General features: G+C 58.5%; 2 protein-coding genes across 4 annotated transcripts in view; both read right to left on the bottom strand.

Annotated features, from left to right (window-relative positions):
* GPR35 (G protein-coupled receptor 35) overlaps positions 1–7,760 on the bottom strand; it is a 26,278-nt gene extending 18,518 nt beyond the window's left edge. Inside the window, exon 1 of the mRNA XM_081262005.1 lies at positions 7,633–7,760. Within this exon, the coding sequence (XP_081118131.1) occupies positions 7,633–7,643 (11 nt within the window). The 5' untranslated portion in view covers positions 7,644–7,760. The remainder of the gene's footprint in view (positions 1–7,632) is intronic.
* Positions 5,186–17,867, bottom strand: CAPN10 (calpain 10). Of its 3 annotated transcripts, XR_014018106.1 has the most exons (13): positions 17,565–17,867; positions 14,919–15,050; positions 12,838–13,034; positions 11,902–12,119; positions 10,165–10,306; positions 9,437–9,603; positions 8,997–9,274; positions 7,993–8,195; positions 7,633–7,894; positions 7,229–7,385; positions 5,960–6,159; positions 5,725–5,770; positions 5,186–5,530 (listed from the first exon to the last, which is right to left on the bottom strand). XR_014018106.1 is itself a non-coding variant. In XM_081262002.1 (12 exons), the coding sequence occupies exons 1-12, from the start codon at positions 17,709–17,711 to the stop codon at positions 5,501–5,503; spliced, it is 2,022 nt and encodes a 673-aa protein (XP_081118128.1). In that variant the 5' UTR covers positions 17,712–17,867; the 3' UTR covers positions 5,186–5,500. The 3 variants fall into 3 exon arrangements, 2 of the variants coding, with proteins under 2 accessions (XP_081118128.1, XP_081118127.1); XM_081262002.1 differs by lacking the exon at positions 7,229–7,385; XM_081262001.1 differs by lacking the exons at positions 5,186–5,530; positions 5,725–5,770; positions 5,960–6,159 and having other exon boundaries at positions 6,779–7,385.

The raw sequence follows: 17,867 nt of genomic DNA, 5'->3' as shown, positions 1-17,867 counted from the left end.
TGTGTGGGTCAAACATTAGCAGATTATATCAATATGTAAGATCAATACTACATCATCAAGCATCCCAGAAATGCAAGATTCATCTTAACACTAGAACATCAGTGTAATTTACTACAATTATAGAAAAAAGAAAGAAAATTCATATAATCCTCTCAATAGATGCAGGAAAATATTGGACAAAATTCGACACTCATGATGGATGAGCACTCCTGGCACATGAGGAGCGACCCCACCACCCAGGTGCCAGGACCCATAGAGCCCAAGAAAGTGCTCTAACACACAGGACCCCGCCCAGCCTAAGCCGGGGCTGGGCTGCTCCTTCCCTGGCAGCAGGTCCTGGCCTCCTGCAAAGGGATAGCATGTCCAGGCAGCTGCAGGGGACCCAGCCTGAGCCCTGGTCTGACTAGGGGACACTGCACGTGTGTCCTGGACCCTGCGATAGGACACCTTGCAGTCCCAGCCCAGACGTGGTGGTGCTATCTAGGTGGACACTGCTTGCACTTGCCAGGGATCAGAGGAATGACCAGGGGGTCCTGGTATCAACCAGATGGCCCACAGGCTGTGGCGGAGCCCTGTAGACCCTGCAGACCCTGCAGAGAACCGAGGCTGCCGAGTGGCAAGGCCAGGCCTCCCCACCAAGGCCTTTCCTCCAAACCAGGAAAGAACTTTTGCAGATGAAGGGGCTACATCCAGGGCTCCAGGTCAGAGCCTAAAGACTTTAAGGTATCCTGGGAATAAAAGGACTCTCCTGTTCATTTCAATTGGCAGCAAATGTGGCTTAAATCTAGTAAACATTTGGGGAGAAACCCCCACAATAAAGCCAAGGGAAGCACACACAGGACACCAGCAAGGCGTGGTCACGAGTGGAGACAGGATCAGGGCATGGCTGAGCCCTGGCCAGCTGGTGCTGCCCATCGGGGCTCTGACCCGCGATCCCACCCCGTGGTGCCTCCTGCCCATGGAGCCCTGCTCAGGCCAGGCTGTTCCACCATCACCTGCTCTTGGGGCACCAGGACCCCTGTACTCACCTCAGAAGCTCTGAGCCCCCCAGGCTACCCTGGGCTAGGGGAGGGAGGGGAGAGTGAGGACAGAGAAGGTGCCAGAGCCAGCACAGGGCAGGACATGGCTCACAAGGAAGCAATGCTCACCAGCCCCAGAGCAGGAAGTGGCACAGGGAAGGAATCGGGCCGGTGGTGTGGACCAAAGTCTGCAGGAAGGCTGGGAGGAGGTTCTCGCCCACACCCAGCCTGCCAGTCGGGACCTGCCTCCCTTCCCTCCACCAGGGACAGTTGTACCCACCACAGGGCGGCAGCCCCCATACCAGGGAAAGGCCAGGCCCTGCCGTCCAGTGTTCTGGAGAGTTCTGGGTGTGTTGCCCAGGGCAGGGGTGGGGAAGAGTCCCCAGCTTTGGCTTTCTCAGGGAAGCCCTGTCTGGAAGGGTAGGCACAGGCCCCTGGGGACCCCGAGGGCTTGTCAAGGGGCACGTAGGAGGTGGGGATGCTGCTAGGGTCTGCATTCCTGTGTCCCCTCAATTCCTGCCTTGAAAGCTGCACCCCAGGAGGTGGTGTAGAAGACGGGCTGAGGAAGGTGATTGGATCACACAGGTAGCACCCTCAAGGGGGAGATGAATGTCCATACAGAGACCCAGAGAACTCCCTTATCCTCAGTGCTGGAGGACACCACCAGAAGAGAGCCAGGTGTGGACCAGGACGCAGCCTCCCCAGGCCCTCCGGAACTGCGGGAGGCACATTTCTGCAGTGTACAGGCTGTCTACTGGAGCAAACACCTGAGGCACCTGCCCCGCAAGAGCGGGAACTCGCTGGGTGGGAAATGCTCTGACTGCCTCTACTGACAGGTCGACCAACAGCCTGTAGTGGCCACTGGGTGCTGGCTGGCTCCACCTGTAGGCTCTCTGGAAGAGCGCTGGGATGGGCCCTGAGTGGTGGGCAGACCCTTGAGCTGCCAGGCTGCAGCTCAAGCACAGCCCCTGGTCCCCTGGCTGGTCCCCAGGGGGACCCTTCCCACAGCAGAGCTCTCAGGCTGGGCGAGGGTGTGGGGATCTAGATGGCCTCCAGTCTCCGAGACTTGGGCAATGAAGTCATCAGGGCTACCAGCAGCAGCTTCAAAGGGCCCACCCCAGTGGCAACTTAGAAATGTCACTGGGGGCAGCCTGGTGCCAACTCCTACTGGCCTCACTGGAAGCCAGAGGATGACCCCAGAGGTTCCTTCTGAAAGCTGTCCCTCACCGGGTGCCCTGTGGACGGCCTCAGCATTATCGTCCAACACATTGTGCTGAGAGGAAAAGTAACAGCTAGTAAAAGCATGCTGGACGGGGAGCAGGGCAGTGGGGACCTTCAGGGACGGCCTCTGTGGCCATGTGCGACACTAAGTCAAGTGGGGCCCAAGTGTTTCAGCCCCAAGGAGGCCTCAGGCAGGCCTTGGACATTCAGAGTCCAACCTCCCAACAGGCTGGCTAGGCTGGACAGGGCCTCAGGGGGCTCTGCTCACTTGTCCTACTTCCTCTCCTTCCTGGCCAGACACCTGTCCCCAAACTGTCCCAGGGTCCAAGAAGAGTGATAATGGGCTTTGGAGCTGGGTCACCCACTGCTCACCGGCAGTGAAGACCCACCACTGGTGGCAGGGAGACCGGCCCTGGTGGCAGTCCTATCCGGCCCAACTGGAAGATTTGCTCTGGGGTCGACCAGAAGGTGCCCAGGGAGAGGGATGCGCTGGTCAGCTCAGCCAACTCTGCTCAGATGCATAGACCGAGGAGCCCCCAGGATGGAGAGAGCTGCCTTGGCCAGCGGGGTCAGGCCCCTGCAGGCCTGGGACAAGACCTCTGGGCAGGGGCAGGGAAGTGGGCAGCTGGCACCTTGAGCTGTGCCATAGGAGCCATCCAGGGTCACTTTAATGCGCAGGAAGCCCTCAGGCTTGTGCCCATGTTGGTGATGCCGGCTGGCTGTCCTGCAGGTGGGCATTACAGGGTTTGGCTCCCCCAGAGTGGTGGTTCCAGACATCGAAGGACAAGAAGACTCTGAACACCAGGTCATCTTAAGAGTGGCAGGGCTGAGGGTGCCAGGGACACTGTGGGGAGTCAGGGGATGTTGGCAGGAATAGCCCAAGTCACCACTCAGGTCCCACTTGGCCAAGCCAGTCAAGGACAGTGAGGGCAGCCATGCAAAGCCCAGTGCTGGCCCACATGCACCTCAGCCAGCTTCCAGACCCAACGTCCATGGATGGAAGTAGTGTCCCAAGAGGACGGACTGTCCCCACAGCAGCTGTGAGCAGGACCACCTAGGACTATGGTGCTCCCAGTGCCTGCCAACTGGGAAGGAGGACATCCATTTTAGGGCACATTGGCCCTGCCTGAGTGGACACACACAGCCACAGGGGCAGCTGACACAGTCCTGCCAGGACGAGCCTGCCTGAGTCCACAGGCTCTCCACCTGTCACTGACATCTGCCGGGGCTAGTGGGAGTGACCAGCACCTTGTCTCCTGGTCAGACGGCAGTCAGGACGGACGAGCGGGAGTCTGGAACTACCCCACCATGACAGCAGCTGAACCGGGTCTCAGGGGAGGCTGCAGGTTAGGGCCCGAGGCTCCTAAGACAGGGGGAGGCCATCACATCCCAAGACGCAGCATGGCCCCTGCTGGAACAGGGGTTCCTGGAGACATCATGGACAACTGGACTCTCAGCCAGGGGGACCTGATCCTCTCAGGTACTGTCTGCAGCCACCAGGAGAAACAAGGTGGAGGACAGGTCAGAACCAGGCCCTGCAGTCTCCTGGGCAGAGGGGACTGGCTCTGCTGTGGCCACCCAGGTAGCCAGCTGGGGACTGTCCATGGATGGTCTCCCCCCTACTGGACCCGTGCAGCTGGCTGTACAGGGGCAGGTCTGGTCTGGGGGGTGCAGGAAGCCACCCCCCTCCTGTGCACATGAGCTAAGAGAGTGGGCAGCAGAGCTGAGACCTAGGACAGGACCTGCCTCCTGAGGTCCTGGTCATCCCTGAGAGGACACCTAGGAAGGCAGGGGACAGTGCCGAGCCACCTCCCCTGTCCCTGCCGGGCCCCTCTGATGGGCTGCCTTCCCGTCACCTTACGCCTGCTGGAGTCAGGTTCCTAGGTGGGCAATGCTGCCTCGGGAGCTGAAGAGCCCAAGGCCTCCGTGACTCTGGTGGGAGCCCCGCAGGCTCCGGCCTGGCTCCTGGTCAGCTCACAGCACGGCCTGCTCTCCAGCCGTACCAGCAGAGCACCCTTAGGGATGCTCTGGTGGTCAGTCCCTCGCTCCTGCCCCCGAGAACTGCTCCCCAGGTGGCCCAGTTTCTCAAGGCAGCATAGAAGCCAGTGGACTCAGGAGAGCTGGGTTTGAAGGAGAAAAGGCCAGTCCACGCTGCTGCAGCAGGGGGAGCTGGGATGGAGCGCCAAGGAGACGCAGACCCTGGGCCAGGTCCTGCCGACGGGGATGGTGCCCCAAGACAGAACCCTCCCCCTGCTGCTGGAGGGCAAGGACGGGAGGGGGTGACAGAGGTTGGGGTGGGGGTGACAGGCGGCCAGGACAAGGGCCATAGGCCCTTCCCTAGGCAGCCTCTACTGAGAACTGCTAGGACAGCAGGGCTGGCCCAGACTCTCAGGGCCTCCCAGTCACTGAGGGACACAGGTAGTAGAACTGAAGTGACTGGGAACAGCTGACCCCATCCAGCACCCGAACAGCAATACCCCCAGCCCTCCCTGACATGTGGGGTGTGCAGCGGGGGGAAGACGGGGGGCTGAGACCCAGCGAGGAACCCAGATACCTCGAAGATGGGTTCTGGCTGACAGCCAGCAAGACACTGGGGACAGACATCCAGCCGCGGCTCCGCACAGGAGGAGCCCACGTCTGTCCCCAGGGTCTTTGGTGGCCGTCAGCCTCGGGCAGCACCTGCACCTGTCCCTCTCCTCTGGAGCTTCTGTTCCCTCAGAAGGCTCCACCCTGTCTGAGCCTCCGTCTCCTCCAAAGAAGTCCTCTGCCTCCTGTCCTGGGGCCCACCCGCGCCTGCCCCTCCACACTCTTTTCCTCCCAGACACCACCTCCAGGTCAGCCTTGCCCACCCCCAGAGCCCATGTGGCCCTCACCCCACCTCAGCACCCACCCCCACCCCTTCCTGCAGCCTCTTCAGGCTTGAGCCTCATGAAACAAGACCAACCCACAAACTGCTCATGTTTATTTATAAAGTCATGTCCTAAAAAATATTTCAAGTAATAAATAGTTCTCAGCAACACCTGTTACAACACGCGCCCGCCTGGAGTCGGCAGGACCATGTGGGAGGGACCCTGGGGTCTTGGGCACGGGACAGACACCACAGGAGTCCCTGACCCTCCTGCAGCACCTGTGCCACCCCAAGACTTCCTCTCTCCAGGACAGAGCACACTTGGGACCCAAGCTGTGGCCGGCCTGCAGAGCTGAGGCAGGTCAAGGCTTGGCCTAGCTCCAGCCCCCAGAGCTGCCACGTAGGAGCCCGGCTAGGCCTTCATCACTGCAGTGAGGGAAACCTGCAAGAGGGAGGGAAAGGTGGGCTCAGGGCTGCTCCCGCCCTCCCCCCAAATGCCCCTAGGGACTGTGACAGCCCAGCCCCCAAGTCCCTGCAAGCTCTGCCCTGTGACTCAGGGTAGCAGAGGCCACTGAGTGAGGTAGCTGGGAGGGGCCTAAGGCACTGGGACGCAAGGCTGCTGAGGGCTGCACGCACCTCCTGGAGGACCTGGCCCAGCATCTCCTGGCTGTGAATGGACCGCCTGTGGAGAGAGGGCAGCTCACCGGGGGGCCACCTGCTCCAGGCTGGCCTCTCACCAGACCCTCCTCCCAGCTCAGCCAGGCAAGTAGGCCCATTCCTGCCTTGGGTCAGCAGAGAACCAGACCAGGAAGGCTGCTGAGTGCTCAGGGCCAAGAACACCTACTGGTCATCCCAAGGCCCAGAGACGCACCTGTCCACTCTGGTTGCTATGGTCACCGTGAAGGAGCCCTCGGTGTCAGGCCAGTAGGTGGAGGGCACGACCCTGTAGGTGCCCGCAGACAGCAGGCAGAGCCGGTTCACCTCCTGGGCATAGCGATGTGGCACACAGCTCAGTAGTGGCTCCTGGAGCAGCAGGGGGCCTGTGCCCTGCCTCTCGCCACCTGCAGGGACCTGGAGGGTGCAGGGCTCAGCCTGAGGCGGCTGTATGGATGGGGGTACTGCCCAGGCAGCAGCAGCTGGAGTCTGCTGGATCCCAAGATGCCGATGCCTGGCCTTCCTGAATCACATGCACCCCTTTTCTGGGGAGCAAGTGCCAGGCCCACCCACTGAACCTCCCTCCCACTGAGATTGGACCACCCTTGCCAGAAGGCCCTGGCAGTGGCACCATGCCCAGGAACCTCAGATCAGCTCTGCGGGAGGCACGTACCACCGCCCAGACCCCAACCCCGAGTGCTCTGGCCAGCAGCCCCTGGGCACTGGCACTTTGGCCTGAGCTCCTTCCTGGTGGCCCACACAGCACGCAGCACTGGGCAAGGGCCCAGTGTCTCCCTCAGCTCTCGGGGCTTAGTGGCTCCTCCCAGGGAGGCACCGACCCTCTTACCAGAAATCCATGCCAGGCCATGTGTTCCCACCAGCTACAGCCCAGGACATCCTCAGCCATTGTCCTCCCAGAACAAGCACAGCCCCGTGTGGGCTGGGAGCCCCAGAACCGTCCCCACAGAACTCAGGGCCTGTGACCCTGAGCCATGAACTCTCCCTCCCCCTCCTCCTCCAGATCTGCTAAGTGCCTCCCCTGGCTGACTATAGAAGGGGCAGGACAGAGCCGGACGGAGGCAGGCACTGGGTGAGGTCTGATCAGCCCTTCCCTGGCAGGAGCCTGAGCCACCTCCACCTGCAGGAGTGGCTAAGCATGAGCAGCAGTGTCACCAGAATAGCCCATGGCGAGGTCCCTGTCATGACCTCTGCTTCCTGACCCTACCCCTCCCCTGGCTGACCTGGACTGATACGCCGCCCTCTGGAATGACACTGGGGCGACTGTCACTTTGCTCGACTGCCTCCTTCCTGTCTCACCTGTGCAGGGCTGACCCCAGCTGCAGGCTCTGGTAGCTCCAGGGGCACCCTCGGGCTGCTGGCCTCCCTGAGGGCACCCCCACCTCTCCTCTGCCTGCTGGCTGTGGGAGCAACTCTTGCCAGTCCCACCCAGGGCGCTCAGTGACATGGGAGGGGCAGGTGGTATGACCTGGGTGGCTCCTGGGTGTGTTCACTCCCTGTTGCACCAGTGGGTAGGGCTTCTCTGAAATTGCTTGCTGGGGCCAAATCCATGGTGAGGCTGGGCATCTGCCCAGAATCCCCTGAGCAGCCTCCAGGGTCCAGGATCCTGAGGTAGGGGGCATGCCCTGGGGAGAATTGACCTCAGGACACAGATGTTCCAAGCCAGGGTGAGTGGCCCAGGGCCATCTGAGCTGACCCCAGCAAATACAGCCTTAGAAACCTAGAGACCAGCCTCCTATGAGACCAGCCAGCTGGGCTGATGTGCCCAACTGAGCCCAGACTCTGCCTCCCAGGCAGCTGATTACTGGACAACATGGGACAGATATGGGTTGCCTGGGCCTCCCCGTACCTGTCCCTTGCTGAGGAGCCCACCTGGAAGACATGAAAGCCAATGGGATGCAGCTGGCTGTCACTGAGCAGGCAGTGCTGGTGCAGGGTGATTCGGATGCAGCGGGGACCGGAGCCCTCGGGGACAGAGAAAGGGAGGCAGGGGTTGCAGAGGTAGGAGGCGAAGTTCCTGCTGCCCCCTGCTGTCTGGCCTGCTCTCCAGCAGCCCCGCAGCTGCAGGGTCTCCCACTCGCCGGAGGGCAGGGCTGCCCCAGGGGAGGCGCCCTTGGCTGCTGGCCTGACAGCACTGTGGAGGGACGAGCAGAGGAAGGTGCTGGCAGCCTGTCTGAGGAATGTGCCCACCCAGGGCAGCCACCAGAGTCCCATCCCTGGATGGCTCCTCACCTGAGGGAGACTTTGCCTGTGGAGAAAACTCGGAGCAGGAACTGCCCTGGCATGTCCTTCAGGAAGGTGCTGGGGACAGCCAGGTAGTAGCCAGGGGAGAGCTCACAGTGTAGATGGACCTCTCGGTCATACGCATGACACACAGTGCCAGCCACAGGGGGTGTGGACAGGATTCTGGGCAGGCTGACCCGCCGTTTCTCCACCTGCAGAGGGCAGGCAGAGGTCAGTGGGAGAGCGCCCAGCACCTAGCTCTCCGCTCCCTGCTCAGCAGGAAGGCCTCTCAAGCCAGCAGGTGAAAGTCCATCCGCAGCCTCATCCTCTCAAGGGCCAACTGGAAAGTCAGACCCAAGGCTTCCCAGAGCCCTGTCACCAGGGTCAAGGAGGAAACAAACAAATCTACACAGGGCTGTGCCCCCAAAGACCCCCGGCCAGCACAGCTGGGGAACTATGGGACAGCGCTCGCCCCTCCTTCGTGAGAGGAAAGAACCATAATGCAGGCCTGCCCACAAAGGCCGTGACAGCTCCCAGCCCATGAGGACACAGCCACTGGGCAGGCAGACGGGCAGCAGCTCCCAGCCCAGCCAGTCTTCCAGGAAACAGCCAGTTTAGGATCTAGTGGCTGAGTGTGACAAAAGCCTCAGAACAGTCCCAAGAGGTCAAAGATCAGCGTCACAATCCCCACCAAGCAGGGGAAGGACCGAGGGAGGAGTCAGAGGGACGTCTGGAGGACGGAAGCAGCTCCTCTCCTGGGTGGTTCCGCTCACTGTGCTCGAGAGCAGGGCCGAGAGCAGGGCCGGTGGGCAGCTCCTGTGGGCCTCCCCCCCGCCCCCGTTGGCTGTTGTCCTGTTCTTCTCTGGCCAGTGAGGCACAGGGCAGAGCTGGAGGGCCTCAGCTCAGCTGGGTCCATGGCAGCCCAAGGAGGTGAGAGACAGGGCCCCTGGCAGAGTGCCAAAAGCAGGCCTGGTCCCCACGGCCACTGCGGGGGTGGGTGGGGTGACAGTTACCTTCCAGATGTGCAGGCCCACGGCCTGGTAGTCCTTGACCTGGTGATCCTTGCCCAGGAGGCTTGATGGGGCAGGGCCACGGCCCACCAGAGCCCGGGCCCTGCCTGCTGGGTGCTTCCTGGGTCTCTGCAGAACAGCCACACACAGCTCACTGGGTTCCGAGAGCCTCAGCCAGTACTTGGGGTTGCAGGGAAAGCAGCTGTTGTTCCGGCAACCTCCAGCTGACTGCCCCACGACCCAGGCACCAGGCAGCGCCTGCGTGTGGCACAGCGTCTTCTCTAGCAGGAGAGTATCCACATCAGCTCTGGGACAGCCCTGCTGTACCCCCGGGCCACGCGGGCAGGCCTCAACCTCCTCCAGTTCCCAGGATGCACGGGTGGGGCCTGGGCACGAGCTCTGCCCAGGGTGCCCATGTGGGACCCACTCTCCTGCTGCCCTACCTGTGTAGAGACTCTGCAGGTGGCCGGCCTCTGTGACTGGGTAGCCAATGGTGACCTCCTCAAATTCCCTGAGGAACTCCTCTTCCTCCACCCAGAACTCCCCGTCCTGGAGCTGGGACAGCAGCTCGGCCCCCTCAGCTGGCTCCACCTGACTCCACCCTTCACCCCTGTAAGGAGCCTCCCTCAGGAAAGCTGCTCCCAAGAGCTGGCAGCATCAGCTGGGGGCCCGAGAGTCCCCCTTTCCAGCACCCCGTGGTCCTGCTGCTGGGCCCCCTCCCGTGTCGAGAGGCATCCTGAGATGAGGGGCCTCCCATGGCAGCACTCGCGGGAGCCTCTCTCCTTCCCCAGAGGGGCTTCTTGCCTCTGGACTGGCTTCCCGGACACCACAACCCAGAACGACACCTGCCCTGGGGTCTCAGGGGGAGCTGCTGCATGCACTCCTGCTGGGAGTCCACCACCATCTGCAGCTCCAGGCTTCCAGGGGATCCTGGCTTAGCTGGGTCTTCAAACCAAGTTCCTGTTCCTGGGTCTGCGGGTTCCCCCAAGACCTAGGGTCACGGTGGTCCCACACCTCCCAAGAACTGCCCGAGGCCCTGAACACAGCAGTGCACGAGGTGCCACCAAGTGGCCCTGCAGACACGAACACTGACCTGACAGCTGGACTCACTAAGGCACAGGCCAGAAGGCCGGGGACCACAGGGTCTCAGGGCCCTGCTCCTGGCACTCACCCCTCCCTCCAGAGTCCCTGCCAGCAGTGCCGGCCCCAGGGGTTCAGGATCCGCAGCAGCAGGATGCCCTGGCCAGCTCGTCCCCGGAGTTCCCGCAGATCTGAGACGATGAAGGCATGGAATGCCCCCAGGTCCCTGGCACCTGTGTGAGACAGAGCCCAGGTACAGAACAGAGTCCCCATGGGGGAGAACACACGGGTCTCTGTCACCCTGCCAGGATGTTCCAGCCCGGCTACCAGGAGGCCCCAGGGCCCAGGACCACGGAGCGCCATTCTTGACTGCAGGTCAGTTAGCTCAGGAGTCTCTAGCAGCACACTGTGCCAGGCAAAGAGCCAAGGCGGGCCCTGGCTTCTTGTGCAAGCCATTCCTGTCCCAGACCTCGGCGGCCACCACATGTCAGGGAAGGACCTCGCTGCTTTCACTGCCACTGACCAGCCGGCAACTGCCCAGAACCAAGAGACCGGTTGGGGCAAAGTCAGCTGGAGGCAGGGCCATTCAGACTAGAGGTACCAGGGAGGACTGGCTGCCAGGCGAGGGCTCACCTGGTGACACCTCGGGACACATGGACGTGACATGCAGGAGGCAGGGCAGTGGGCCAGGAAGAGCAAAGGGAGCTCCTGGAACTACCTCAGGGCTTCACCTAGGGCACCACAGTTGCCACTCTGGTGTCCCTCTTGTCCCCAGCCCTTGACACTTCAGTGGGCTCCAGCCATTCTCTATGGGGGCTGGGGGCAGGGGACAAAGCCATAAGTGCTAGGAATTAGCCCTCCCACACTGGGGCGGGCCCAAGTAAACAACTCCAGGGAGGAGTCCTGGGACCCAGACCAGCACCTGACCAACCCCAGACACTGCCTGGCAGGGTCCGCGAGGCTGCCTGCATGCTTCAGTCCACACTCATGTTCATGTTTTTAACCAAAATCATTATCAAAACTGATCCTACACGTGGGACTGGGGCTGGGGCTCAGCGGTAGAGCCCTCACCTAGCACGTGCGAGGCCCTGGGTTTGATCCTCAGCATCACATAAAAATAAATAAATAAAATAAAAGTATGTATCCAACTACAACTAAAAAGTAAATATTTAAAAAAAAAAACCTTACATGTAAGTAGAAATTACAGACATGTTCACTGGAGTATCATTTATGACAAACAAAAGGACTCAAACATCCCACATTAGAAGAAGTATAAAGAAAATCTTGGCAAGTCCATTACAAAACAAAACCCTGCAACATTCACATAACAGCTTAGAAAGGCACACAAAACACCAGAGCAGAGGCTGGGGCGGCACAAGCCAGCGATCCCAGCAGCTGAGTGCCAGAGTTCAATCCTTGGTACCAAAAAAAAAAAAACAAACAAACAAACAAAACAAAAAAAAAACCCAAACCAACTAGAAGACAAAACATGAAGACGTTTATGAAAAAACAAAGTACCCGAAAAAGTCACAGGTGACTACATGTCGCTGACATCTTCTATACCAACTTCCCTAATGAGCCGTGATACATTTCACTAAAACAGAAAGGGGTCTGGATTTTGCAGGGTCGCCAGTTGGGTGGATGACGAATGTGATCAGCCTCGACTCTGCCACCTGCTTCCTAGACTCTCTGCAGGACACAGCCACGTGGGTCCTGCCGCGCTCTACTGAAAGGACTGGTGGAGGGAAGAGGGGACCTGTCTCTGGAGAAGGGGCAGAGCGCCAACAGGCATTGGGTAGGCAGGGAGCGCCTGCGGCCACAGCCTTACCAGCTCGGGGACTGAGAACGGAGCAGCTGATCAGACACTGGTCCTTCAAGCGGAGCAGCTGCCGACACGTCCTGTGCTCCCAGCCATGGGGTCTGTCTTGCTGGCCACTGGTTCCTGCTAAGTCCTTCAGGCTCCACCTCTCTGCCAGGCCACCAGTTAAGTCCACCAGGGCATCTGCCACCTGCCCTGCCCACAGGTGTTCATAGGACCCGTAGACCCTAGGGGACGATAGCGTCGTGGAGTGAGCCTCAGCAGGACTCTCGTCTTCCAGTCTCCACTTCCATCAAGCCTCTAACTGTAGTTGTCACCAAGTCTGGGCTTGGTCTCTCCTGCAAATGCCCATCAACTGTGTCCCAGCAGCTTCTGCCATGCTCAGACACCTTCTGAGAACTGTGCGGAGACGCCAACACCCTCGTCCCTGGAGCTCATACCCCATGCGCAAATATCAATGAGGCCCCTGGCCAGCCCTTTGAAATGCCTGCCTGTGGGTCAGCTCCTTCAGCAAGTTGCTATCCACAACCTAAGAGGGAAAGCTGTGCAATCAAAACTCGCAAAGAGGACTGTGACAAGCGAGTATTGCCACCCAAGTGGCTTGCTCCTCTCCAACAACTGTTCAGAGGCCACCTCTCCTGAACGTTCAAGGACAAGTACGCAAAAATACTTTCTTGTTGGGTCTGAGAAAATGAAAAGGAGGACATGTCTGTCCTTCCTGCGGAGCGACTACCCCACCTGGACTGAGAGATGGGGAGGCAGAGAGTGGGCAGGATAAGGGCCAGCCACAGGCCCCAGAGCAGAACACCTGCCTCTGGACCCACAGGCCTGGCTACCAGACCCTGAGGTTGCCAGGCACTCTGCAGCCCTGAGCAAAGAGCCACACATGGATATCACAAGCCAGGATGTCCAGCCTGGTCCTGCTGCTCAGTGCAGCACACGTACTTGGCATAGACCTTTTCCAGTAAGGGAAGCCAGAACACATCCTCTCTCTGGCAGCGGGAGAAGCAGAGTCTCCCTGCAAGACAAGGCAGACGGTCATCTATGGTCACCTCCTCCCATCGTCCAAACTGCCAAATTCGACAGGTGAAGAGGCCACAGTATGTCTGGTCAGACCAGCTCGGCTGTCCTGGAGGGAAGACCTACCATGCACAGGGAGAGGAAAAGCAGAACATGAGAGACAAGCAGCACTAGGAGCCCCCAGCATCTTGACCACAGGGTGCCCAGCAAGCACAGGTGCCTGCAGAGCACAAGGGCTTGATGGACCTGCACCAGTGTCCATCCCTGCTCACAGCAAACTCAACCACCAGAAACAACATGCACAGTCTTTCCATCTGAATACTTTTGAATTGCATTCAGGAACACAATATCCTCCAAAACTTTTTTTAAAAAGTCAACCATTACATTTTAGTCCCAAATAAGTATAAAACCTGAATCCAAAACAACTGACTCTGGCAGGTACAAGCAACTCAACTCTCGCCAGAACTGGCTGCAAACAGCAGGTCCCCTGGGCCTAGCAGCCCTTTGGGCTGTTGGACCCATCACACCCACTCCTGGTTCCCTGGGATCTCTGATTCCCACCCAGGGATAGAGGAGCACAGGGCCGCACCAGGCAGACCTGTACGTGCTGGCCCCACCACTCAGGGGCCAGGAAGAGGATGACCATGGGGTCAGCACTCTCTTTCTGAAAGAAAGGTCAAAGCCAGTACGGCCTCCTGGAGAGGAGGTATGAGAGCCATGTGCTTAGGCCCAGGGCAGACAGGGCTCCACATGGGTACACCTGCCCTATTTGAGAACCCTGGGGCTGGGGATGTGGCTCAAGCAGTAGCGTGCTCGCCTGGCAGGCGTGCGGCCCGGGTTCGATCCTCAGCTCCACATACAAACAAAGATGTTGTGTCCGCTGAAAACTAAAAAATAAATATTAAAATTTTCTCTCTCTCTCTCCTCTCTCTTTAAAAAAAAAAAAAAAAAAAAGAGAGAGAGAACCCTGAGCAAAGAGCCACGCCTAAAATAACGAACACAGAAGAAAATCTGCACAGGCTTCTGCGCTGTGGTATCTGCCAGAACAGTTTTGATTACCTTTCACATTTTTACATTTAAAACCTGTTTTTTTTTAAAAAAAAAAAAAAAGAAAAGAAAATCAGCTGGGCATTGTAGTACAGGCCTATAACCCAAATGACTCAGGAGGCTAAGGCAGGAGGGTGGCAAGGTTGAGGCCAGCCTGGTCAACTTAGTGAGGCCTTGTCTCAGAATAAAAAATAAAAAGAGTAGGGGGTATAGCTCAGTGGCAGAACATTCTGGGGTTCTATCCCAAGTACAGGAGTTGGGGTAGAGAGCAACGAGTTCAGGAAAGAGATGCCAAACCAGCAACACAGGCCCTTCTGCTGATCCTATCCTGTGCCAGGTTGGTGTGGTTTTGTGGTTTGGGTATGAAGGGTTCCCCAAAGGCTCGTGTTGAGCCTGGTCCCCCGTACAGCAGTGTGCAGAGGTGACTGGATCAGGAGGGCTCTGACTTCCTCAGAGGGTCTGTCTGCTGAGATTTGTATTTGATGGCAATACTGAGGTGGTGGCCTCCCCAGTCCATTCCTGACTGCACTGAGGAAGTTCGGATCTGCCATACTCTTCCACCATGATGCTCTACCTTGCCTCAGCCCAGAGCAATGGAGCCAGCTGACCATGGGCTGGAACCTCTGCAGCTGGAGCCAAAATAAACCTTTATCTCTCTAAGGAAAGATGTTTTTTACCAGGTGATGAAAACAGCTGGCCCATGTCTTTTTACCCCAAGAGCATGGCTCTGGCCACATGGAGAACCAGGGCTCAGAGCTCAGAGCAGGGCAGAGACCCCCGATCTGGTCCACTCCTGCATGAGAGGGATATGCTGGTCAATAGTCGCAGGCTTGGAGCCCTCAAGTTCCCACTGACCTCCTGCACAGCCACGGAAGCACTGCGCAGGGCTGTGTGTCTGAAGGGCTCCCTGTGCAGAGAGAGGCCTGCTTGGTCACAACCCTGGGCTGGGAGCCCCATACCTGGTCCAGGAGATGCCGACTCTTCTGTAGGGCGGCACAGGCACACAGGAACCAGCAATCGCCCAGCAGCCCCTGCTTCACCTGTCCTTCCCAAGGGTTATCTGGGAATAGCCGGGGCGTGGCACAAATTTCCTAAAATAAAGAAAATCATCCAATCTTAGTGTATGCCCGATGGCCAGTCTTCAGGAAGGACACAAAGATGCTGCCTGATCATTTCTGATCATTGGAGTTTCCCCACCCAAAATGAGGGGTGTGGGGGGAGCTGGCTCCTCCTAGCCATTATCCTTCAAATCCTCCTGGCTTCAGATCCAGATTCAGGGGTCCAGTTCAAACTCAGCTGTGTCCATCTCTATCCTCCTACCCTCTTGGCAAAATCCTCGACTCTAGCTGAATTCAACCATGCCCCTTCTCAAAACAACTAAATACTGGTTTAGAAAACAATTTCACCTCATAAATTAATAATGGCACGGGGTTCTCTAAACACTGGAAAACTTACCACTTTCCCACAAGGCTCCATATCCCACATTTCTCCCTTCCCCCTCGTGTCTCACAATGTCCATGCTGCCCCTGCCCATGCTCCTGAGCTGTTGGCCTCCCTCCTGCTTCACCAGAAGCCACTGGCCTGACCTCTCCTGCCATGTGCTGTTTTTCGCCCCCAGGTGTAGGCGAGGAGAGGCACCATCTTTAAAACATGTCCCTTGGCGTCACGGCTGCTTCCCAATGACCTCCTCAGGAGCACTACGAGGTTGTTCCTCCCTCATGCTCAACACAGGCCCTGCTAGACTGTCAGTCATGTTCCCAACACCTCCACCAAGTCACCCCCACAGTGTCACTTCTGACAGCACCAACCCCTGAAGGCATGCCAGCAAGCCCTCTGGGCCACGCTCCTCCCGTCCAACTGCCCTCATAGCCTTGGGTCAGGCACTTGCTTCACCATGCACAACACCTTCGCGCTCCCTGGGCTCAGCCTTTCCCCTCGGACACCCATCCTCCCACATCACATGCTCTTCCATGCCCTGGACCAGCTGCAAATTTTACTCCATACCCTTAGGGAGGCCTCTAGCCCAGCTCTTCCTAACAGCTCCACCTGAACACGGGGGGTAAACCCAACTCCAGAGCACCCTAGACTCTCACCTGGACCACCACCAATCCAGTTTCTCAGGCCAAACATTGAGAAATCATTCTTGATTCCTCCATTATCCTCAACTTCACCAGTCTCTATGGCCTGTCCAGCTCCCTCCAAAGTGACCTCAAGTCTATCTATTCCCAAGCCTTGCCCTCTGCTGCTCGTGTACCAGAGCGTCCTGCAAGGGCCATAGGCACTCTCGCCTCAACAATCCACTTCCTGCCCAGGAGTATCACTAAGCTTCTTTCTTGTTGAATATGTTTATTATTATGAATAGATGTGAACTCGATAGTTACAACATTTAAAAAATTGCCATGAAAGAATAAAAAGCTATTAGATACATTTTAATGCCACCCTGTCATCCTCTGCTCCAGTCCCCTACATGTGAACTTCTTAAAAGAGAATTCCATAGAATCGTTCCTTTATCAAAAACTTTCTACTGGGGCTCATTACACCTAAATCCCATTTTTTTTTGGGGGGGAGGGGGGTTACTGGAGATTGAAATCAGGGGCACTCAACCACTGAGCCATGTCCCCAGCCCTTTTTAAATATTTTTATTTAGAGACAGGATCTCACTGAACTGCTTAGGGCCACTAAGTTGCTGAGGCTGGCTTTGTACTCGGGATCCTCCTGCCTCAGACTCCAAGCCACTGGGATTATGGGACGCTTACAGCAGCCCAATCGGTGGGAATGTTGGCAAAATCCAAAACTGAATTTCTACAACGGTTTTGCTTTGTGGGCTTAATCTGGCCCTTCCAGAAGGGCACAAAGGGACCTCAGAGCCTGAGAACGGCAGTCACAAGCAATGGAACAGGAAGGCTTGTGGCCAGAAGAGGCATGTGGAGTGGAAGCCAGGTGTAGACTCTTCAGAGAAAAAAAACAGGGGCTGGGTATTTCATCTGTTGTTGTGCCTTGAGCAACAACCTGCTCCTGAGGGTCAAGTTCTCCAGCTGAACTCAGACAAACTGTTCAACTGACTTGGAAATTCTAGGAGATCCAAACTTGTCTGCATACTCCGCAGTGTGCAGTGCAGCCTGGTTCTACATGCACTAGAGTCCTGGGATGTGTGGAACAGCAGCCACCCTTCCCTAGGTTGTTCCCACATGCTGCGGTTGTCTGTAACGATCCCAACTTCTCATGTGCATGGGCTCTTGGCATGCATGTGCAAAACGCCGAGGCCTGTGGGAACAACGAAGAGGGCGAGAGGTGTGAGTGGCCGTACGCGGGGCTTACATTTGGCCACAAGTACGTGGTGGCACAGAATCGCAAACAATGCTTTCCTTTCCCATTTCATTCAAGTAACGTCTCGCCTCTGGGTCTCATCGGGTCGTGGTACGAACATCCCGGGCAAACTCTCCACGAGCGCATCTGAGCAGCACGCCGTGGGTCGGCTCCGCAGGTGGGGCAGCGCCCCGCCGGGTCCTGGCGCTCCCACTCCTTCCCAGCCCACCTGGGGGGCTGCGAGGCGCGCGCCGGCCTCCCGCCGCTCCCGCCCGAGACCCGCCCAGGCCGGGCCCCACCTGGGGCCGCCTCCACGTGATGTCCTCCCGAAACTGGGCCAGCGGTGTGGACAAGTTGAAAAAGAGCGAGGAGTCGGAGGCGGGGAACGCCGCGTCCCGGAAGAGCTCCCGCGCCGGCGCCGGCGCCTCGCCCCGGCCCGCCAGCATCTTCGGCGCCCTGAGCGCCCATCTGCAGCCTGTGGACCCGGCCGCCGCCGCCGCCGCCGCCGCCGCCGCCGCCGCCGCCGCTCCGCGCCTGCCTCGCCCGCGGGACCTACGGGCGCTGCCCCCGCCGCGAAGCCCTCCGCTCCGTCGCCAGGTAAC

The sequence above is a fragment of the Spermophilus citellus genome, assembly GCF_964194105.1.
Source record: "Spermophilus citellus genome assembly, chromosome: 11".
NCBI classification, from domain to species: Eukaryota; Metazoa; Chordata; class Mammalia; order Rodentia; family Sciuridae; genus Spermophilus; species Spermophilus citellus.
This window is presented reverse-complemented; position numbering and strand designations above follow the sequence as displayed.